General features: G+C 41.5%; 1 protein-coding gene across 1 annotated transcript in view; it reads left to right on the top strand.

Annotated features, from left to right (window-relative positions):
• Positions 1 to 23817, top strand: part of LOC136885285 (zinc finger protein OZF) — a 76529-nt gene extending 52712 nt beyond the window's left edge. The window contains exon 5 of the mRNA XM_068230220.1: positions 19501 to 23817. Coding sequence (XP_068086321.1) covers positions 19501 to 20422 — 922 coding nt within the window. The 3' untranslated portion in view covers positions 20423 to 23817. The remainder of the gene's footprint in view (positions 1 to 19500) is intronic.
• Positions 23818 to 24685: the final 868 nt, after the last annotated feature.

The raw sequence follows: 24685 nt of genomic DNA, 5'->3' as shown, positions 1-24685 counted from the left end.
AATTAATTTTGTCGGGTAAACACCAAATGTGTCACCAGAGATCTTTTACATGCCGACATCGTACGACATGGAGTGTCGAATGGACTTTTTTCCGCCCTTCAAAAATCCGACTACCTCTGCCGGGTTTGAACCCGCTATCTTGGGATCCGGAGGCCGACACTCTACCGCTGATCCACAGAGGCAGCTTCAAAAAAATATTTATTTGCATATTCTGAATTACTAGGGTGGCAGTAAACAAAAGCTAGATTTATTTTCTTCCTCCATCCCTCTCTCCCTCCCAAATTCAATCTCAGCCATATGGTTTCCATCATATCGGTCTCTATATCCTCTACTCTTTCCCTAATTTCTTCCCTAATTAGAACTATCATCCCTCCTGGTGCTCGTCCCTTATTCCTCTCTTTTCTTCTATATTTATATTTTATCTCAAACCCCTTCCATGCAATCTCCCTCCCTGTTTCCAACCACGTCTCCAAGAGTGCCACAACATCGAAACTTTCAATTACTTCCCTAACTTTCTTGTTTCCTAATTTGCTCCTTACTCCTTCAATATTCACACATCCTATCTTCCAATATTGTTATAACTTTCCCTCCCTCCCTTCTAGGTCTCCCCCTCTATTCTTACTTCTAGTATTTATCGACCTCTCTCCCTCTGTATCCTCCATCCCTTTACGTACTTTTCCCCATATGTCTTCTAAGCTCTTACTCCTGACTTTACTCATAATTTTTTTACCTTCTTGTCGATCTGTCTCCTCTTGACCTTTCTTGTTCACTACACCACTGCACCCTGCACTCACCCTTTCTTGCTGCTCACCCCCACTCTCCCCCTCACTATTTTGGACTTCTGAATCCACCTCCCTTTGTCCTTTCTTGCTCACTGCACCTCTACACTCTCCTCTCCCAGTTTCTTGCGGCCCACTCTCACCGTCCACTTCACTATCTTGGTCTTCTGTCTCCCGGCTGCACTGCCCATTCTCTTCCGAGATGCCCTGCTCTCCTGCCATGTCCCTCCTCCTCTTCTTTTCTTCTTTCTTCTTCCCATCTTGCCTTGTCCTCTCACCACTCTCAACCCTCTCGTTTTCGTCCATTTCCTTTAGCTTAGTCACTGAATGAACTCTGACCCATCGCCCGTTTGTCACCTCCAACCTCAGACCTCTTATTCGGGCCTTTAGCCCCTGGTTCCTCGCTCTCCATAGGTGCCTATTCAAGATCTTCGCGTTTTCACTTCCTTCTCTTCCCATGTCTCCTTTCACCCCTATTTTCCGCCCTTGTAAATTCTTGCTGTTCCTTAACACAGAATCTGCCATTAAGGTTGAGAACAATTTAACCCTAATTGGCCTCCGACCTTTGATTTTACCAACTCTCTCTACATCATCAATGTCTACCTCACTAAAGTTTATCTTCATAACATCACGTATAGCTTCCACCACCTTAAATATCAGCTCAAAACTTGCTCTCTCTCGCCCCTTCCTCAATTCCATATATAAATATGGCTTTTTTCAATCTCTCCTGCCTGTACCCCTCCGCTTCTTTCTTCAACTTCATCACCTCATCTTTCAGATGTTTCACTTCCCCTCTCAATAACTCGATTTCTTTCTCGTTATTGACCACTCTCCTGCTCGATTCCTCTGTCTTCGTTTCAAGCCATTTCTTCATGTTCCCTATCTCCCTTCTCTGCTCCTCCATCATGTCCTTTATTTCCTGCACCTTATCCCATTGACACTTCTCCTGCATAACTTCACTTACAACCACCCTGAGTGCGGCCAAATCCTCCGTACTATATTTTCCACTGGTATTTGGGCCTGGGTTTACTTCCACCCCCCCAATAACCAGTAACACTGCTATCACTGTCACCACCAGCACCGCTTCACTCATTTTCAATCCGTCCGTCACCAATCCACTCCTGGCCTCCTTCTTCTGCCTTCTCACCGCTCACCAGCCTCTAGGTCCCCGTTACCACCTAGGGGTGATGAGGTGAAAAAACCTTATCCACCAGGGAGAGAGAAAAAGAGAGAGAGAAAAAAAAGGACGGGGAGAGAGAGAGAGAGAGAGAGAGAGAGAGAGAGGGAGAGAGAGACAGAGACCCTGGTGAGAAGGTTGTTAGCGTGTCCGCCCCAAAATGGGAGTAATAGCGAACACGAGGAAGAAGAAGGGCACAAGAAGAAAAACAACAAGTACAGTCACAGAATTAAAAACAAGAAACCATAGAAATAACTTACCGGAAGCAGCAAGGAAGACAACTAAAGGCCGTGGAAATTAAAGCACAAGAAAAACGGTGGCAGTGCTCCACCGAACGTGGCGAATGAAAACCCGCATTTACATGAAGTAAAAAAAAAAAAAAAAATTTAATGGAAGGGCAAAAGGTAGGTAACAAACCAAGTTATTAAGATGATAAAGCCTAAGTTTATTTTTAAAACGTAATGGCAAAATGTAAATAAAATCAACATAAGGTTGAAAAATGGAAAAGGAAATTAACAATAAGTAAAATAAATTAGAATATACCCAGGTGGGGTTTTAAAGAAAATTAATTCATTACTAAATAACAATTAATGAAAAATAAATACTCTTTAACAGATAATAAATGGGGAGCTTTATGAAAACAACAAAGAAGGAAAGGGGTGACCTCCGTACCAAATAAAATGTAATCAGAAAACAACGGGAAACAAAAGACTTTCTTACATAAATGTTACCTTTAAATTAAATGTGATCGATCACGGATAGTTAAATAAATTTAAAAATATTAAGTTAACAATTATTCAAAAAAATGGATCTTCAACGCGGTCTTTTCTCATAATTACCAAATTTGAAATCGTTCAGTTACCACCAAGGACAGTTTCCAAGACAAACAGCATTTTACGTTTAAAAAAACCTCCTCACGCGGGGCAAGGAAAAGGTAACACAACATTAAAAGGAGGAGAAAATAAACAAATTAGGTTAAACAGAAACCGATACACTCGGCCCCGAAGAATAAAATCCAAGATCCACACAGGCACAACACGCCAGACAACAATTCACCCGACAACAATGCACACACGAACCGACGCCAAGGTAACCACAAGAAACAAGCAAGGCCTCCTAAAACACGGAGGAAAAACAGGCCAGAGAAAATAATTAAATTCACCCAAACCCCAGAAGGGGGGGGGGGAGAAGAAAACATACCGAACGAATTAGAAAACAAAACACAGGAAAGCAAACAGAAAGCCGAAAGAGGTAAGGTTCGGTACCTTGGAGACTGTACCTTGGTTTACAAGGAAAGTTACAATTTAAAATGCCAAAGTAGATCAGTAAAATTTTAAATTAATAATTCCAATTTAGTTCATGGTGAACCTTCCACATTACTGTGATTAGTTGCCGAAACAGTTTTCCAGATCTTCGATACCACACACGCAAATAGGAATAAATTTAACGGCGAAGTCCAAATATTTATTATTATTATTATTATTATTATTATTATTATTTTTCCAGAAATCTTCGAAAATATCAAAATCCTCTTCAGGACGACGTTTAGAATGATTTCAAACACTGGTACATACCTTTGGTGATGAAGAAATGAGAGGAGTTTTAACCTGACATTGTTGACGAAGAAAATACAGTCACCGCTGGCATCCAGACCTCGTTGTGAAGTATCCAGACGAAACAATAAAACCAAAACAAAATCAGAAGGAATGGCAGGAGGTCTCCAATTAGTTCATCTGGGGCAAATCCCCGTTATCGGGGAGATTACGGTGGTTTCCAGCTACTCCACGACTCCATGACGCCGGACACAAAACCACACGAGCACGCTATCATGGCTGACTCCAGCGAACTGCCTCTCGCGTCGGCAAGCAAGCGAGGAGGAGGCCAGTTTTGCCTGGTAGTTAGGCCTGCGCATGCGCGGCCAAACAGAGCTAGGAGATACTGCGCGCGGCCTACATTAGTTTAAAACGGTATGTCGAGCAGTCCATTGACACAGATATTCTAGGGCTCACAGGCCAGTTCAAAATGTTTACAAGGGGGAGGCTCACATTATTTAATATTGTCTCAGCCCTCCCGCCCCGAATCGACGACAAAACCTCATGCACATGCCATCAATGATGAGGTGGTCACACATACACTAAATTTGGGCGGAGTAGTCCAACAGAAAACGACCACCAAGATTAACTAATATTAGTTAGTAGTTCACATGACCAGGTTAATAGTCCAAGACACAGTTCCATATCACATAGTTTTTAGAAATAATTGGCGGGTGCGATCAACATCAGTGTCCAGAAATGTTAACCGAGCACTCGGAAAATCACCAGAGTAATGTTTGTCATCAAATAGAGAGCACAATGACCAGAGTTCACCAAAGTTTCAGGTTCACCTAATACACATGTTTTCTATGCATCACACAATGATACAGTTTATGACACATGACGCAGTTCACCTTGAGGTTTGGCAACTCTCACACTAATCACAGATATACTGACCAAAATTAATCCAAAACCACATGTTTATAAGTCCACGCATTCAGGTTATTTTCTCAAGCACGGTGGTAAATTAATTTTTAATGCATGAATACCTTTACAAGTCTCCTTTGAAATTAAGGAAACGCATGATCTTGTGTTGCAAAAAGGTTACAACCGGGGAAATGAAACGCACCGGAAAACCCGAATGGGGGCAAAACCACAAGAAGAGGGAGGAACAAAAAAACAAATCAGGAAATTAAAGTAGGTGAGTTTTCAGTTACAGGATCCACAGATCCGCCAATTAACTTTACATAGGCTAGTTACCAACAAACTAGCTGAAGCCCAGAGCTCTCCACTTGGTCCAATATAGTACCAAAGGAAACGAAGGGTCCATACAACGACAATTAAGAAATCAAAGGGAAACTACATAAAATACACCATGTTACACTGCCACGAAGGACACTTAGCCATGACACGTAGAGAAACAATGAACAAGAACACATAGAAATATAGGGTACAATCCAACACATAGTACCAACTAGGACTAAGACAGATATCCCTAAGGATCATGAACATAACGGAAGGGCAAGCAGTAATATTATTCAAGCACAAATCACCCACAAGAAAAATATATAAGTAAAGGTACAGGTCCACTCCAAAGAATAGACGTCCTTGGAACATATGGTTTAGAATACCAGACGTTAAACTAAGAGGACACATGAAAGACCTATCAAATTACACTTTTAGATATCGGAGTGACACACACACAACCACAGAGTGGCGAACTCGTCAATCAGTCCAAGGGTCAAGAACGAGGGGTTGAGCCAGAATACAAACCACACTGGGATCGGCAACTTATCCTAGATCACCAACAAAACACAGGTAAGGACTCAAGCAGAAAAAACTAATTTTTGAACAGACCAACGGAAAACCATCAGAGAGAAGGGACGCAGAAACCACTCGAGTTACCGAGAGGTAAGACAGGCAAGAGTAGCATCGATGGGCAATCGGGAGACTCCTATAGGTTACCAGATGGAAAAATCGCGATCAGTCAGTCAACCACAACGGCCACATCAAGATACAACTACCCAAAATAAATGCACCGGGCAACGTGGTACAGAATAGTAACCACGAACCTAATTCTGCGTGAGGAAGAACAAGTCGAAAATCCCAGAGCCAAGAGATAACTAAGAATGGCCCACCCTAAGGTGTGCTTCTTCGGAGTAGTGGATACCAAACCAACAACCAAATCTACCGTGACACAGAGGTAAATTAAAGGACAAATCGCATCCCAACCAAGGTGTCTTGACAGCTAAACAACGTAATCCAAAACACGATTACCTAAATAATGACAAGCTAGCAGCACGGGTTATTAATAGAGAGGTAAAGGATAACTATCCTCAACGCGTGCTCACAGACTACAACCTAACAGCACAATACAACGCAGAAATTACAACAGCAAACCAGGTACAGATTAAGGACTAGGTCCATCCCACAGAAGCACAAAAGGAGAAATATCCTCAGGAAGGAAGTCCGACAGTACCACTGAAAACTCCACACGCCAACCGGTAGATAAGGAAAATTACACAACGTTACTAACGGTCCACACTTCAAAAGGATCCAAACAACTCACAACAACATTACCAAGTTACAACACAGGAGATACAACCATAATGCTGGCAGGAGTGCACCAACCGAACGCCCACAGGAAAAATCGGAGACAGATTTTCTACATAACCCCAAAACCAAAAGGTTAGGAAGATAAATTCAGCCCAAAAACCCATTACAGGAAAAATAATATAGAGGGTTCACGCATAGAAAACCACCTTTAGAACAGCCGCGAAGAGTGCCCAAGAGTAGGAGTGTCAGATCCCTCAATCATGGATGAATACAAACATCAGTATCCGGAAAAGGAACACCTTTAAGACACGCGGTCCATGCAGAAGGCAAGCAGGGAACCTTTCCGACACCAATAGATCGAAACACACCACAATCAGAAATCGTACAATACTAAAATGGCACAAATAGTAACCCAATCATGACTAAGCACCACACATCTTCAGACACACGCACACAATGAAAGGATGACAAAATGGTAAACACTCAGGCACCAGACACACTCCCTTACATTCCATCCCAGGCACACCATAGCTCAGCAATGATCAAGTCACAAGATGATCGAAGGGTTCAGCGGAAGGAATCCGATGCGGAGCCACAGAAGAATCAAAACTTTGAAATTACATAAGCCTAGAGAAAACAGAGGGACAACAAAGCACAATTTAAGTTAGATGTCATCAGATTTCCCCAAAGGAACTTCGTTAGCGCACCACATAAGCATAAGGTTAGATAACGAGTATATCAATTCCAAGGTATTAATACCACCATCACAAGACAATTACGGAAAGACAATTTCTAACTACAAGGATCCACACCTAGAAACAGTAATATACGAGAAGTACTAAATTAGAGTCACCAACACGAGGCACAGAAAGGACCAGATTGACTCGCTCGCCATCCCACAGTATGTGTGCTAAATTCACTAACGATACAGGTCAGTTACCAAAGGTGCATCCATCCAGCGGAAGATGCGGTACAATTTGCCAGATCAACCGGGTTTAATTTGAGAAACATGAACGCGCCTAATACGCTTGGCTACAGGGTCACTTACCAAAATTGAAACGGGAGACAAGAACTCCAACACAGTGCACGGGCCTTGGTACCTAGGGGCAAGTTTTGCCGAAAACTTATTCACAGCCTTACTCATTGGGTAGCACTTAACATACACGAGATCACCAACATTGAATTTTGACGGTTTCCTACCTTTATCGTACTGCCTTTTGACCTTTTCGTATGACACAGCTAGATTCCTTTTTGCTTCGTTCCAGATCTTTTGAACATCATTAGGTCTAGATAGGTCTGGGAGAAGATCCTCAATACATAGCAGGTTAGACATAGGGGAGTACGGAGTATAGCCAAACATTAAAGACATAGGCGTCTTACCATGGGACTCATGAGTAGCGGAATTGAAAGCATGGGCCAACCAATGCAGACAGGAATCCCATTTAGACTGGTTGTCATGATGATACGCTATCAACGCAGATTTTAAGTTCCGATTCAACCTCTCTGCATAAGAAGGATTTGGATAGTATGGAATAGTGGTGACATGTGAAATGCCCAACTCAAACAGATACCTTTTGAAGGAGTTACTGGTGAAAGAACTAGCGTTGTCAGATACTAAGAACTTAGGTGGGCCAAATGATGCAAAGATGGAATTTAGACAGGAGATAGAGGTACGTGAATTAGTGGACCTGGTGGGAAAGATCCAACAGAACCGTGAGAAGGCATCAATACAGACAAAAATGTGGGTGTTTCCCAAGGAAGATCGGGGGAGGGGTCCTACGAAATCTATGAACAGTCGTTCCATGGGGCGCGAAGCTTGTGATGAAGACATTAATCCCACCCGGTTATTCAAATTAGGTTTGCTGATGGCGCAAGATTTACAAGATTTGACCATGTTCCTGATATCACTATCCATTTTCTTCCAAACAAAGAATTGCCTGATTTTCAAACGAGTTTTGAAATTTCCTAGATGACCGCCAAGGGGTGAACAGTGGTAATACTTGAAAATGACCGGTACCAGAACCTTAGGAACGACAATTTTGGAATTATGGTCCTTGCGACCCTTACAACAGAGAACACCCTTAGATAAGGAGTAAGGTTTTACTTCGATCCCGCTACTGATTGTATCAATGATCCTTTTCAGATCCGGATCAGTTTTTTGATGATCTCCAATTTCTTGATATAGCAATGGGGAATCGGTGAGGATGGCACTAACTCCCACCGTATTGACAGCAAGCTCATCGACACATGGGTTGGCTTCCGCACAAGGGTGACCTTCAAACATCCTGCTCAAGCCATCGGCGATGACGTTCTCAGACCCACGAATGTGGCGAACATTGAAATTAAAGGATGAGATCCGTAATGCCCATCTAGTTATCCTACCGGTCCTTTTGGGTCGGTTCAACACCCAAGAAAGAGCCTGATTGTCGGTTTCCAGATCAAAGTTGACGTGTTCAATGAACGATCGAAATTTTTCCAGAGCAAACAGCACGGCTAGACACTCTAGTTCATAAATGGAGTACTTAGACTCCAGATCATTGAGGACCCTGGATACGTAGGCCACGGGCCTACGCCCATCTTCATGTTCTTGTAACAGAACGCCAGCAATAGCACGCCCGGAGGCATCAGTTTGGACAATGAAACGTTTCTCGAAATCAGGAATAGCTAACAAAGGTGCATTAATCAGGGCGACCTTCAATGAATTAAAAGCTTCCTCCTGGGCTTTACCCCAAGTAAATTTTACATTCTTTTTCCTAAGGTCGTTCAACGGGGCAGCCACTTCAGCAAAGTTAGGGATGAATTTTCTAAAGAAATTGACCATACCAATGAATCGAGCAACGCCCTTGACATCTTTGGGAGGTGGAAAATCCCTAATGGCTTGAGTTCTGGAATGATCTATGGAAACGCCTTCAGAAGAAACTACATGTCCCAAGAAAGACATGCTGGGTCTGGCGAAAGCTACCTTTGATAACTTCACTGTAAGGCCGGCTTTCCTTAACCGTAGCAATACTTCCCTAACGTGCACCATATGTTCCTCGAAGGTATTCGAATAAATTAATAAATCGTCCAGGTAATTAAAGACATAGCTGAACTTAATGTCAGAGAGAATGGAATTTAACAACCTCGACAACACAGCTGCTCCACAGCTTAGCCCGAACGGGAGTCTGAGGAACTCATACAAGTTCCAGTCAGTGATGAAGGCAGTGAGGGGAATAGATCTCTTCGATAAAGGCACTTGGTAATAAGCCTGGTTCAAATCCAGGACAGTGAAAAATTTCGCACCTGAGAACCATCCAAAACAAGTATGAAGGTCGGGTAGGGGAATAGATTGGAGTACAATCTTACTATTTAGAGACCTATAGTCAATCACAGCACGATAACCACCAGAAGGTTTGGGTACCAAGAACACAGGGGACGCATACGGGGAAGTCGAAGGTCTGATCACTCCGTCTCTTTCCATTTGCTCAATGATTTTCTTTAATTCCAACATACGGGGTGGGGAAAGGCGATAAGGAGGGGATCGAACAGGCTGCAGGTCCGACAACTCAATGTCATACTCGAGTACGTTGGTCAAGCCTAACTTGCTAGTGAACACATCGGGAAATTCCCTGCAAAGATCACGAACTTGCTGTGCTTCGGCATCTCCTAAATGATTCAGGTCAAGCCGATCGATGTCACTAGACTCATCTGACTCAGGGTAACCCACACACAAAACTTTAGGCAATTTCAAGGGAACGTTAATCAATTCAAATTTCAGGTCAGGAGAAAATTTAAAAAAGAAATTTCGACACTGAGGATCCAAAACGACACCAGCCCAAGATAGAAAATTGGTACCCAGAATAATGTTACATGATAAATTGGATGTCACCAAACACTTGATCTTCCAAGTGAAATTCCCAATCCTCAACTTGACCTTCACAGTCCCCAAAATATTTAAGAACTGACAATTAGCCGAAACGCATCTTAAGTTAGTGGGTTTTATTTCCGGAAGTTTACACGAGGATTTCTTTTGACAATACCAGGCATAATTCATCAAGCATACTGCGCTTCCAGTATCAAGAAGGGCATCTGCGGGTTCATTGTTGACTTCGACAAATGTGCACGTGCCAGAGGAGGGGGCATGAGCAGAAATACTATTGCACCTAGGGGGACACACCGGTTTCTTACGAGATTCAGGGTTTACAAACTTAGAATTGGCAGACTTTGCCCTTTCCCTTTCTAGTCATTGAGTACCATTTCTGTCTACCAAGGGGCAATTTCTTTTAACATGCTGTCTAGAGCCACAGGAATAGCAAGCGCCTGGACCACGTCTAACGTCAGGGCAGGAATTTCTTAGATGATTTCGGGACCCACAGTTGTAACATTTACGGGCATTCACTACCTTAGGTGTTGACGGAAGGACGGGACAATTGGTAGTAGTAGGGGGAGGGAAATTCACAGGTCTGGAGGCATCCCCATGTTTGACATCTTCAGCAAAGGAACAGGCCTCTTCCAATTCTTGAAAGGTAGTAGGGCAACGGGTTAAGGAAAGATAGGAGCGGTACGCAGGAGATATTCCTTTTAAAATTCTAGAGACCATTTCACATTCTGGCACAGAAATTCTAAAAACCTTGCAAAAGAATCGCAGATCCAGCACATAAGTTAGCAAGTTCTCATGCAGGAACTGGGTCCGAAAACAGTGTTGGGGCACAAGACTTTGGAGAGCAAGAGAGGGAATAAATTTGGAAAGGACAAGTTCATGAAAGGTACTAATCGATAAATTTTTAGAGATAGCTTCAGAAATTTCTCTCTTTAGAATCCCTTCACAATGAGGGAAGAGGGCGCGGAAACTCCCCAAATCGTCAACTGAGTACACATTACCAGTCTCGGTTAACTCCACCAGAAACCGAAGGAATCGAATACACTCATCGATAGAATTTACAGAAAAGGACTTCACTCCCCGAAAGACTTCCTTTAAACAGTTAGGCGATGACGCCGAATTTAGCTTAGAGACTAAGGTTTCCAGTAAAGGAGCAGTCACACAACACGGACCTTGGGCATGGGTCGAGGACGCAATTTGGTGGGAAGAGACACTCGGGGTGGGTACAGTGGGGTTAAGTCCAGTAGAAATAGAACAATTCTCCATATCTCTGTTAATCAACAGCAAATCTAGATCAGAGGTGATGCCAGAAACCACCGTTAACAATCTAGCACATTCTGACACAAAAACAGAATCAGGCTTAATAGATAATAAATCCAGAATTCGACCCGAGTAGTGGTCAGCTCTGGCCCTCAGCCGGTTTACTTGGGCTTTGGACGGAGGCAATTCAATAAACTCTTCGCGAATAATATTAATTTCGTTAAGATTGTCACAGATCAGGTTAAGGTACTCACCCACTCGACTCCTGTCAATAGAAAATACATTAATGGGGACCTGGGAGTTGGCTGATAGCAAGGCAGCGCACTCAGCAACAGTACGGGCAGGTTCAAGGCCACGAATGGATAACTCGTACTCCAATTCGGCACGACGCAGGAAGGAGGGGTTCGTAACGGCACGCGCCATGGTAGCAAACATGGAACAAAATAATCAAAAAATTACACAAGATCCTTGCACTCCCTTTTACAATAGTTATTGACAATAACACTTTTAGCTTCTTAATTTTTGGTTTCCATCCGCCAACATTCGCCACAGCACTGCACCAAGCAAGGGTAGGAGGGGAGGAAAGTTAGGCTGCACAAGGCAGAAACAACAGAGATTAGGCAGCAGAGCAACAACAGTGGAACAACAAACAACCACCGCTCTGATACCACTCTCACCACTCACCAGCCTCTAGGTCCCCGTTACCACCTAGGGGTGATGAGGTGAAAAAACCTTATCCACCAGGGAGAGAGAAAAAGAGAGAGAGAAAAAAAAGGACGGGGAGAGAGAGAGAGAGAGAGAGAGAGAGAGAGAGAGGGAGAGAGAGACAGAGACCCTGGTGAGAAGGTTGTTAGCGTGTCCGCCCCAAAATGGGAGTAATAGCGAACACGAGGAAGAAGAAGGGCACAAGAAGAAAAACAACAAGTACAGTCACAGAATTAAAAACAAGAAACCATAGAAATAACTTACCGGAAGCAGCAAGGAAGACAACTAAAGGCCGTGGAAATTAAAGCACAAGAAAAACGGTGGCAGTGCTCCACCGAACGTGGCGAATGAAAACCCGCATTTACATGAAGTAAAAAAAAAAAAAAAAATTTAATGGAAGGGCAAAAGGTAGGTAACAAACCAAGTTATTAAGATGATAAAGCCTAAGTTTATTTTTAAAACGTAATGGCAAAATGTAAATAAAATCAACATAAGGTTGAAAAATGGAAAAGGAAATTAACAATAAGTAAAATAAATTAGAATATACCCAGGTGGGGTTTTAAAGAAAATTAATTCATTACTAAATAACAATTAATGAAAAATAAATACTCTTTAACAGATAATAAATGGGGAGCTTTATGAAAACAACAAAGAAGGAAAGGGGTGACCTCCGTACCAAATAAAATGTAATCAGAAAACAACGGGAAACAAAAGACTTTCTTACATAAATGTTACCTTTAAATTAAATGTGATCGATCACGGATAGTTAAATAAATTTAAAAATATTAAGTTAACAATTATTCAAAAAAATGGATCTTCAACGCGGTCTTTTCTCATAATTACCAAATTTGAAATCGTTCAGTTACCACCAAGGACAGTTTCCAAGACAAACAGCATTTTACGTTTAAAAAAACCTCCTCACGCGGGGCAAGGAAAAGGTAACACAACATTAAAAGGAGGAGAAAATAAACAAATTAGGTTAAACAGAAACCGATACACTCGGCCCCGAAGAATAAAATCCAAGATCCACACAGGCACAACACGCCAGACAACAATTCACCCGACAACAATGCACACACGAACCGACGCCAAGGTAACCACAAGAAACAAGCAAGGCCTCCTAAAACACGGAGGAAAAACAGGCCAGAGAAAATAATTAAATTCACCCAAACCCCAGAAGGGGGGGGGGGAGAAGAAAACATACCGAACGAATTAGAAAACAAAACACAGGAAAGCAAACAGAAAGCCGAAAGAGGTAAGGTTCGGTACCTTGGAGACTGTACCTTGGTTTACAAGGAAAGTTACAATTTAAAATGCCAAAGTAGATCAGTAAAATTTTAAATTAATAATTCCAATTTAGTTCATGGTGAACCTTCCACATTACTGTGATTAGTTGCCGAAACAGTTTTCCAGATCTTCGATACCACACACGCAAATAGGAATAAATTTAACGGCGAAGTCCAAATATTTATTATTATTATTATTATTATTATTATTATTATTTTTCCAGAAATCTTCGAAAATATCAAAATCCTCTTCAGGACGACGTTTAGAATGATTTCAAACACTGGTACATACCTTTGGTGATGAAGAAATGAGAGGAGTTTTAACCTGACATTGTTGACGAAGAAAATACAGTCACCGCTGGCATCCAGACCTCGTTGTGAAGTATCCAGACGAAACAATAAAACCAAAACAAAATCAGAAGGAATGGCAGGAGGTCTCCAATTAGTTCATCTGGGGCAAATCCCCGTTATCGGGGAGATTACGGTGGTTTCCAGCTACTCCACGACTCCATGACGCCGGACACAAAACCACACGAGCACGCTATCATGGCTGACTCCAGCGAACTGCCTCTCGCGTCGGCAAGCAAGCGAGGAGGAGGCCAGTTTTGCCTGGTAGTTAGGCCTGCGCATGCGCGGCCAAACAGAGCTAGGAGATACTGCGCGCGGCCTACATTAGTTTAAAACGGTATGTCGAGCAGTCCATTGACACAGATATTCTAGGGCTCACAGGCCAGTTCAAAATGTTTACAAGGGGGAGGCTCACATTATTTAATATTGTCTCAGCCTTGCCTGCCATTTCCCAATAGCGGCCCGGTACTGTTCAATGCCGACCATGTTTACAGCACGCACTTCGCAACGCAACCTCTCTCCTCGACCGCTCGAGCTAGACTGGATCTTACAATAGTTATTCAACAATCCACTGTAGATGAGATGGAGACAATTCTTGGCATTTCATGTGAGTACTTTGGTAAGTGGTGTCTAATTCCAAGGACCTGTAAAACACAGACCTGTTTCTTCCACCTTAATAACAGGCTAGCAGTTATTAACTTGAAGGTATCGCTCAATAAATCTCCTCTACCACACGAATACCTTGGAGTAACTCTGTCATTCAAGAAATGAATAGCACTGCTGAACTCGGGGCAAGGATCAGTATCATTCTAAACCTTCATTCATCTCCATGGGGAGCCTCTTTGATCATTAGCATTCAGTATTGTTCTTCTGTATGGCTGAATACCCCATATGTTAAGAAGATTGACATAATCTTGAAGCAGACAATGCACATTGTCAGTGTTGCAGTCAAATCTACTCCACTTTTTGGTTGCCAGTGTTGAGGTCCATACCACCTCCAAGAATACAGACTGAATAATCTGGTCCATGACTTTGAGGAAATCCCATCCATGAAGACTTTGCTGTTAGGTTTGGATGTCTGAAATCAAGATCTTCTGTTCAAATTGCAAGGGAATTCATCAACAGATCCCATAAGAGCTTTTCTTGAGTGGCAACTGCAGTTGAACAACACAGCTGTAATTGAGTGGCAGACCTTGTTTAGAGTTCAGCACCCACCAGCTGGCTGTAATTTACCAAGAAGTACCTGCATGGTCCTCGGTGAGGTTTACACCTATCATGGACGGTGTGGCTGATTGCTATGTAAATGGGGTATGATCTTCCTCTGAGTGTCACTGCAGGCCATATCCATTGAATATCCAAGGAGATCATTCTTGGGGCCATTGGAAGGTTTTTGTATGGGGCATAAATGAGACTTGCTTTGAGCATGGTTGATTGTATAGTGTTTTTTCCATTGTATAACACTATGTACTAGCCATAAGCTAAATAAATCACTTTATTAAACTTGGATGGAAGCTTATCCACAGTCCTGCCATGGTCCATGATATCATGAACATCATTGTCATTGTCTTCTCTGCATCTGACTTGTCATTGCATATGAACCTCATTTATATTTCCTTATCCTTAAGGGATTATTTTGATACCATTTATGTATGGCTGTCCTTAGATATAACCTCTCCAGACAACAAATAAGTCACCCCTGGAGAAATTATTTAATACCATGTATCTCCACCTCTGGACTGGAGTGAGTCCACAAGGTTGTGCCACTTGTTGAGGATTTCTTCACGCAATTCCACCAAATTGTGGGGTTGCTTATGTCTGTGTTTTACCCGTTCTTCCAACATGTCAAGTGCAGGCCAATCAAGATGTAATAGGGTGGAGGAGTGTCACACATGCATCCAGCCCAATGAACATTGCTGTTGTCATCTTGAAAAATTGGGGTGTCAGTAGCGTAGTCATCTTGCAGATGTAGTCTGATCATCGGGAATGTTTAAATAAACATTGTTAGTGGTCAGCTCAGTGAGCGGGTCCAATCCATCACAGACCAACCTCTGGCTTGCACACATCCGGGATGAAAGGCTCCGTTTGTGTATTGATGTCGTGTACGTGTGACACACTGGTGACATCGTCTTCAGGCTTGCAGTTTGTTGGGTCTCTGACATCACGTTGTACTCTGTTCTTGACAGAGGTAAAATTGTGATGGCATGACACCTTGGTACTGGTATCTCCTAAATGGCATGGATTGTTGGCTATTCTGTTTTGTGCATGTATCAAAAGTGGCGCAATAGTGCTTTATCCAACTGAATTAGACTGCAGTACTTCTCTGCCTGAGGTCAGCAGAAGCTGTCATGTATTGTTCAGAGTGACCACAGGACCACAGTTGAAGAAATCATCCAGAAGTAACGCATATGGTTCAGCAAACATTGCTGCACATGCAACTATGGTGTAAAATGTCCAGTCGCACTCAGATGGTAGCAACAAGTTACCCACAATGGCAGGCTTGTGGTCACTGGCTATTTGAGCCTGACGTCACACAGATAGCTACTCTCTGATTGTGGGAGCGCTTTCCAAAGTGAGTGCAATATGTTTTAACCAGACAATTATTAGCTTGTGTGTCCCCTATACCTGTTCAAACTTACTTTGTAAATAGTAGATAACGAACACAATAATGTACAATACAAGAGCTAATCATGTCACAAGACTTTAGTGGCCACACTACGCTACTGAAATCCAATAAAGTACTCTGAGTTAAACAAAACTTAGCATTAAATATGACAAATGAACGAGGAAGCGAACAAAAGAACGAATAAACCATGCTATTATGATAAAATTCATCTTACCTTAACTGGTAAGTTTTGTCATTTTCTGTATCTTCTTGACTTTCACCTCCATAACGTTGACACATTCGCTTCCACTTTTTCCTTTTTCCTTGCCTTTGTTAAAACATTTCCTCATTTTCACAAATGTGGCTGCCAGATCACTACTTAAATTACGATCACTTGCACATATTAAAGAAACTAGGTTCTGTATTACTCCCAACCCTTTTCGAACTGTAAGTCCGTGATAAGAACAGAAATGTTTCTCCATATCTCGTACAACTTTTGACCTCTCGGCTGAAGGCTCTGTAGGACCACCGTATGTGAGGCTTCGAGACCAGGACCCCGAACAATATGCACTGTCATATGTTCCTCCTATGTCTGTTTGGGAACCTAAGTGTGGGTGAGTGCTTTCATGTTTTTTAGCCATCCAACCTGCAATGTAATTCAAACCTTCGACTTCCATTTCAGTATCAGTTTCACCGGCAAATGTTGGAACAGTACCATATTTGTCTTCTTCAAAATAGCTTTCAGCGGGAGAATATTCTAACTCATGACATGTTATTCCGTACTTCATCAGGATTTGTGATAAGAGAGAGGTTTCTGTTCACGTTTTCTTGTGTTTCTGTATTAAAGAAGGAGATACTGTAGTCACAAGGACAGCTTTCTGGAACACTTGCTTAACTTTTTTTCCCTTGCAGGTCATATGTTAATAAGGCCATGCATTTTATCTAAAATTTTGTCTTGTTGTTTTAACTGACGACCATATGCATTTTTGCTAGGGATTTTAGAAATTGCCAGACTGTAGGAATTCGTGAAATCGTACCAATTATTCAGAGTTTCAGTGAATTCACCCGTGCTTACAGCAACAGTTGCATCACCTCCTAATTTGAAGTGACATGACGCCGTAGCTACACTGTGTGACATTAATTCTGCAGCTTTTCTTACTTTCATCCTTTCTGTGTACCTACAGTTTAGATGACTGGCATTGATTTTGTGGCATGCTTTAATTTCTTGGCTGTCATTCTTAAGGAGAGCTTCCACTGGTTCCTTCGAGACAACTTTACGATCAGAAAATTCAAAGCCAGTGACAAGAAATGCTTTCCACAAGCCTTCATTTGCTGCGCCCACGTCAGAGACACATTCTTTTACTTTGTACCCTATTTCCAAAAGACGAGACACCAAATTGTCTAGTATGTCGTGTGTCATCCTTTTATCAAAATTAGCAAAAATTACTTCATTCCAATTCTTGATCAGTCCTCTCACCATCACATTTTGCAATTGTGAACTGCGGCCTATAATTTCATTCTTCAGTGGGTCATATTCGAAAGCACTTTTAACGCATATTTTGTCAAACTGGAGGACTGTCATTTTCGCATGGTCTTCATACGAGACAGCAGCAGTCTTCATCATATGCAGAATATCTTCCAGGATTCCTATTTTTGAAGCCCATTTTTCCAGTGATGAAAGTCCAGGCAGAGAGTAATGCAGTTTTAGTGTCACATAAATGTCAGTTTTCTTCCCTAGATACCTTAAAGTGAAAGCTGCCAATATCTAGATCAGTCCAATTAACATGTTTTTGCTGGTTTGTGAGTCTTTATTTGATTTTCAGTAAAAATTCCCTTCAAAATGTTCGCCAGTTTTGTATGGATGCTCTGAACATATTCTTTAACCTTCTACATTTAATTAACTCCTTATGCTAATTACGTATAGATACACGGCTTTGACATAATTTGCTTTCCGCTGTCTCTAATTTCATTTTAAGGGCATCGTTAGTTTTTCTTTCGTCATCTAACTTTTTTTTCAATCTTTCAGTTTCTTCAATCAAGGCCATAGTATTGTCACAGACCTGGGCAGGTTAAGTGGGTGGAGGAGGTAGTGAACTTGCAAGAGTCGTGTTATGTTCTGAATCTTCTAACAGTTCGTCAACCATTTTCCATTCTTAATCTATCATGTGATGCTTGCTCTATACTACGCAAAACACCCAAATTTGAACTGGGAACAGTGCCTTTGTTAAGCACACTTTTGGGAGGAAGCCCTAAGAATTCGCGCTTTAGATCCCTTTCAAAATCGCTATCAGAAAAAATGTTCGCAACTCACCCGGCACGGATCTGCATTTCACTTTCCATCACGCCTACTTCTTTGGATCCACTTCTTCCTTAGTTCCTCATATTTTCTGGGAAACTGAAGTATTTGATATGAATTTTGGAGGGATCATTCCTGGTTTTTACCCAGCTGTTATTGCACACAGCAACAGTACACCTCATAGCAGGCAGGTTTATGTGCAACAAATCAATTCAAGACAAGCACAAAGTAACACTGGCATAAGAAAGCAGCTATTCACCACAAGAACTAGTCGTAGAAGGCACCATGAAACTATAAAATCGAAGCTGAAACTCGCTTGCACATATTAAAGAAACTTACACACTACTCACATACAGTATTATTGCACAGAATTTTAGTGAGACTGGTCTTCAGGGTTACTAACCTTGGCGGTGGGTAAAAGCAGACATCATAACCGAGCACAGCCAAAACCCTCTGAATGCAGAAACCCCTGTAATGGGCGATCTGTTATATACTAACCTTGTGATGGTAGATGACTGCACCCCCCAAAGAGCAGTGCTTAAGGTGGGCACAATATGATTGAGACTGGATGATGGGTGATTGGAAAAGAGTTTGGTTAGGTGAATCCAGATTCCTGTTTCATCACATTGATGAACAAGCATGTGTATGTCTATTACCATTGGAGACTATAGTACCTGATTGCTCTGTTGGTTGGAGACAGGCTCATGTGATGGTCTGGTTGGTGCTACACCAATCAGTGACAGGTATCTGGTTACTGGTAAGCAAGTAAAATTGTTCTCTGTTGGTGAAGGCCACTTCAGTCAGTACACAGCTAGAAGACCTGCAGCTGCATTTGTGGTGTAAGAGGTCCCAGCTTGTGTGGTCTGAAGGTCATTCACACCGTATGAGACACATGGTCATAATAAAGCTTATGTATAAGTTGCTTACAGTGGATAATTGTTAAGAAAAAAGACCTTGAAATTCAAACTTCATTTTCATCTTAATGTAAGAAATTGAACCTGCTTGATAATTTATTTTTTAATATTCTGTTTGCATGAAGTAAATAGTGCGTGCTTGAAGGAAGATTATTTTCATTCATATCTCATTATTGTTCATTGCAGCCTTCAGCCCTGCTGCTTCACTTCCGACGAACAGATCGTAAAACATTTTGAAAGCAGCAGTAGACAAAAGACAAAAGGAAGAACATCATGTAGTGAGGTTTTGGAAAGGCCAAACTGTTCTTTGTCTGGGAAAGTTTCAGAAAGCGAAATTTTTCCCAGTGACAACTCGACAAAAAATCTGAGATATCTACCTCCGACTTCTACCATCAGTGAAGCAGAGGCCAGTACATATCTTGGATTTAAGAAGGGTGAATTATTTTCCTGTAAAATATGTGATAAGACATTTGAAAGGATAAAGTATCTGAAGCGCCATCTTATAATTCATGCTGAGCAAAAGCCTCATGTCTGTAGTATTTGTGGCAGGTCATTTGTGAGGAAGGAGCAATTGGACTGTCATCTGTCGACACATAGAGGAGTAAAACTATTTACCTGTAAGGTTTGTGGTAAGCAGTTCACTCAGCGTTCCAGTCTTGAAAGACATGGTGTTTTACATACTGGAAGTAAACCTTACTCCTGTAAATTATGCCTACGTACATTTGGGGATTTATCAAATTTCCGGCGTCATTCGTTTCTACATTCAGGACAGAAGCCTTACTTATGTGACACATGCGGTAAATCATTTCCCGCACCATCAGCTGTCGCGAGGCACGCAGTAACACATGCTGCAATAAAATGCCATAGATGTGATGTATGTGGTAGGTCATTCTCTACGAAAGGAAATTTGAACAGACACAAAGTTATTCACGCTGAAGACAAACCATTTTCTTGCTCAACCTGCGGCCGTGCATATCGAGCATTATTCATGTTAAGGAGACACATGGTGAAGCATAGACCCCGTGCTACGGACACTTCCATATCCGACAAGAGAACTGATGATCAGAGCGTAATCACAGTAAGTCTGACAGTTCACAAAGGAAGGTGAAGGTATTGCCTAGAATTACAGAAAAAATGTCAGTAGTCTGCCAAATATAGACCGAAGCATTCTGTGGCCCTGTGGTGTCCCTATACATGAAACTGTGAATGTTCAGGAAAACAGCTCTACTTCACTTGTTGTATCATTAGGGATCCTTTCCTTTATGTAACTCGTAACACTCGTAATCTTATGGTGGATGTCACCGTAGAAGTCATTGGTATGTAAGTTTGCAGGCTCTCAAAGTTATGTCCTTGTATACTGCTCCAAACAATGACATGTTTCTTAGTGGGAACTATATCAGGGGAAGTACACACACTAAAAGTACTTACCTAGGCAACAAGCCTGCAGCTATTTCATAATGGAAGCAGTATTTTTTGCATTTGCACTTTTGGCACAGGCTGGAGCTACCGGTGGTTTTCAGTCGAGTCTAAAAGAATATGGAAGTGGATTGCTGAGGAAAGCACAGCTCGTTCCTACATGTGTAAGTCACTCTTCCTAGAACTTCATGACCGTTGTTGCTTCTGTTCAGGGATCCAACCAACTGTCACTTGACAGTCATATAAGCTAAATAAATATTTTCTAGTTATCATCTAATAAACACATGCAGGAAACCTTTGTTGACTGCAGTTACAACAAAACACATTTCTTGGACACCATCTACTATATCCGAGTACATTGTGTATTATTGTGCTGCTTGTTTACATTTCCATTGACATGGCACATGACCAGCTCAGTGAGGATACAACAAGAAACTAGGTGAATCCTCCCTTTCCTAGTACACTTCTTTAGTGATGCCTAGACTCCGCCTTTGGAATGAGGACTCAACACATATATACTGTTTTAGCGGGATATCCTCTTTGCTCTTGATTTCCTCCTTTTGTTTTCCTTATCAACTTTTCATTCCTTTTTCCTGAATATTCTCCCCAGATTTAGCAAGCCTGCCTCTTATGGTTTCAATCCCCAGTCTTGTTAGGGATTTTTACCTACAACTTAGGCCTGGTTTGACTTCCATGTACGCAGTGCGAGAACAATTGACATGGTATCTGAGGACGGCAATGAGATAGCTGCTGCATTCTAGAATTCCAAAAATAATAACCCACAGTATTTGTCGTGCTGAACAGTGTGCAGGTGACTGGTAGATCCAGTTTTATTTATGGTAGCGTTGTGGATGACATTGCTATTTCCAAACAGGGGATTATCAAAGTGCATACTTACTACGCACATTGGCTTGCAGACTGAACACTGAAGAGTATAGGCATTGGGAGCCTGAAATAGCATTCTAAGTGCTGTTTGAGAAGGTGTCTGGTACAGAGGAACTGACTGGATACTTTATTTTTATAGCACATATTCTGCATCATAAGTAATAGTTCTGTCTCCAACACAGTACTGTTAGATTTTTGTTTTAATTGTATCAGTTGTGTTTTTGGATGGGAGAGGAAAGGGCTAGTATTGGGAAGGAAGCAGCCATGACCTTTCTTACGGTACAGCCCCAGCATTTGCCTGGTATGAAAATAAGTATCCATGGAAAACCATCATCAGGGCTGCTGATGGTGGAGTTTAAACCCACTATCCCCCAAATGTGAGTTTACAGCCATGTGACATGAAACCCTACAGCCAACATGCTCTGTGACCAAGTTTGAATGTGAATTGTACTTACAATTGAATGATATTTGGCCAAAGATACATATGTAAGCGTGGTTTTGGTTATATATGTTTCAGCCATTCCCCGAGTATTATTCATGTATTTTGCGCTCATAATGCCAAATGTTTTCATTAGTGTTCGGTTATTTTGTTAGAAATGTTTTTTAAATTAAGTTTGAAGGTAATGGCCTTTGCTGGTTATAAGTTGTCAAAATGGAAACAAAGAAAATAACCATAGACATGTGATCAGTTTTCTGCTGGCATATTCTCTGTGTAAAAGAGATGTGGTAAATAGTGCTGTTAGACTAATTTACCTGAATAATAAACAAGTTGGAATTTTTCACATTATATTTATTTGCACAATATTAATTGAAGTTGTTATTGAACTCTGGTGAAGGAGTAAGAGGCCAGTGTTTCACGCTCTAGGTTCTGTTATTTCCATAGCAGTCTCATTTGTGCTATATGTATACCTTTGGTCTTGCTTTTGTCACCAGCTTGCAGAGAGTTTCTCCTTCCTGCAGTAGAACTTCCACTTCATATTTTAGGTTTGTGCACAACATCACACCATTGGCAAACTGCATCATTCACTCCTGTCTCTTTCACCACATACATATTGAACAGGTGAATGCCTGGTGCACTGAAGAAGCCTCCGTGGAATGTTTAATATTAGTTGTACTGTTCCTGCACATGCCTCGGATTACTTTAATATACTGCTCAGGTGTGTGTTTCTTTCTTACGCACCTCCATCATTTGTTTCTCAGGATCCTTTATTATTTTTATTATTATTGTCATTAATCACAAACGACTGTGTGTAATAATAATAATAATACTATCATCAGCACTGCTTACTAAGATGGCTTCAAAATTTTATAATAATTGTAATTATCAGGATCCTATCAAATGCTTTCTCCCAGTTATTGAATACCATGCAAAGCTCTTTGTTTCCATTTGTAACCAAATAGCACTCACTAGTACAGGATACCAGTAATACATCAGTAGTGGCAAGCCGGCCATATATTTTCCAAAGAATTTGTCAAAGAAGAATAGATTTTGCACTTTTAGAATCCGTAATTAAATAATTATTTGTTCTTTAGTGTTGTTGAGAATAAACATTTTCAAATTCCTCGATAAACTAAACGGTAGCTTGCAGGTGACCACGTCATGATGACTGAAGTGGTTCAATCTAAAAACCAGTGTAGTTAACCCATTCTTCTTAGCATACTTTCAATTCAGACTTGTGAGCAAATCCTGCTTTGGCATCAGGACTGTTTGTGCATCCTGTGAACGTCATTTAAAAATTAAAGAAATGTTTTCATTATACTCAGAATCTGACTTGGTATCCTGTACTAAGTGAGTGCTATTTGTTCACCTGTTCAAAGAGACAGGAGTGACTTGTGGTTCGAGGCGGAGCATTACTGCTAACATCACACATATATCATCTTAGGAGTACGGTCACTTGTAAATAGGTAAATGAAGAAGCGCGTACCCAGGAAGGTGCACCTAGGATTCCAAGAGTACTCATTAAATCCTCTATTAAAAAACAAAGGTTCCGAGCTCAAACAATATTTTCTTATGGGGTTCAAATCTATATGAAAACCCAAGTTAATTTCTTTTAGAAAATCGTGTTGTACTGTATTAATTGGTTGAAGTTATAGACATTCTGCTTGGTGTGGTAGTTCTCTTGAAAATCAGTCTTGTCATTAATTTTTTTAAATGTAATTGATTTCCATTTGATCTGTATATATTTATCTTGGACCACCCACCCTACGTATTGTTTTCCTTAAATAGCATTAAAATTTGGTCCTTAAGTGTGATGGTGAGTGTTATTGTAGTGAATTGCTCTATCCTTTATTCCTTCCACCCTCTGTCATGGTCATTGACCTATTGGCTTTGCTCAGATTCCATCGCTTCCCTATTCTGTGTTGGTGTTTTATCTAGGCCTTCCCTAAGTAGTTGGAATGATTTCGCGCTGGGAGATGCCTATCATCTCTTTGGTGGTTGTGCCAGGAATTGAAGACCAGGGTTGTGGTGTTGGGCCGCGTGTCGTTTGATTACCCTCTTCTTCGGTTGTTGGTGTGCCACAATGGGACGTACTGAATCATACGTCAGGGACTCTTGGTATTTCGTCAACAAGCTGTCAACCATAACCCTTCAGCCTAATGCCCTTTTTATGAGTTTCGATGTGGAGTCCTTGTTCACTAAAGTGCCAATTGACTCGCTCATGTCTCTCATTGGACACCTGTTCCCTGAGGACATTACTGAGCTATTTTGCCACTGCATGATGTCCAGCTATTTCTTGTGAGGTGGGAATTTTTACGAACAGACGGACGGAGTGGGTATGGGAAGTCCACTTTCGCTTAGCGGCTAATTTCTTTATGGAGCATTTTGAGGAGGAATCTGTTGCTTCGGCGCCCGTCAAACCTGTCATGTGGTGGAGGATTGTTGATGATGTATTTGTGGTCTGGGCAGAAGATCCTGAGAAACTTCATCTATTTCTAAATCAGCAACATCCTTCAATAAAATTCACTATGGAGATGGAGTCGGACGGATGCCTTCCTTTCTTGGATGTTCTAGTACGAAAGAAACCGGGCGACTCCTTAGGACATACAGTCTATCGTTAGCCAGCTCACA

Source organism: Anabrus simplex, chromosome 14 (assembly GCF_040414725.1).
Source record: "Anabrus simplex isolate iqAnaSimp1 chromosome 14, ASM4041472v1, whole genome shotgun sequence".
In the NCBI taxonomy this organism is placed as follows: domain Eukaryota; kingdom Metazoa; phylum Arthropoda; class Insecta; order Orthoptera; family Tettigoniidae; genus Anabrus; species Anabrus simplex.
Note: the sequence above shows the minus strand (reverse complement) of the source record. Positions and strands in the feature narration are given on the sequence as shown.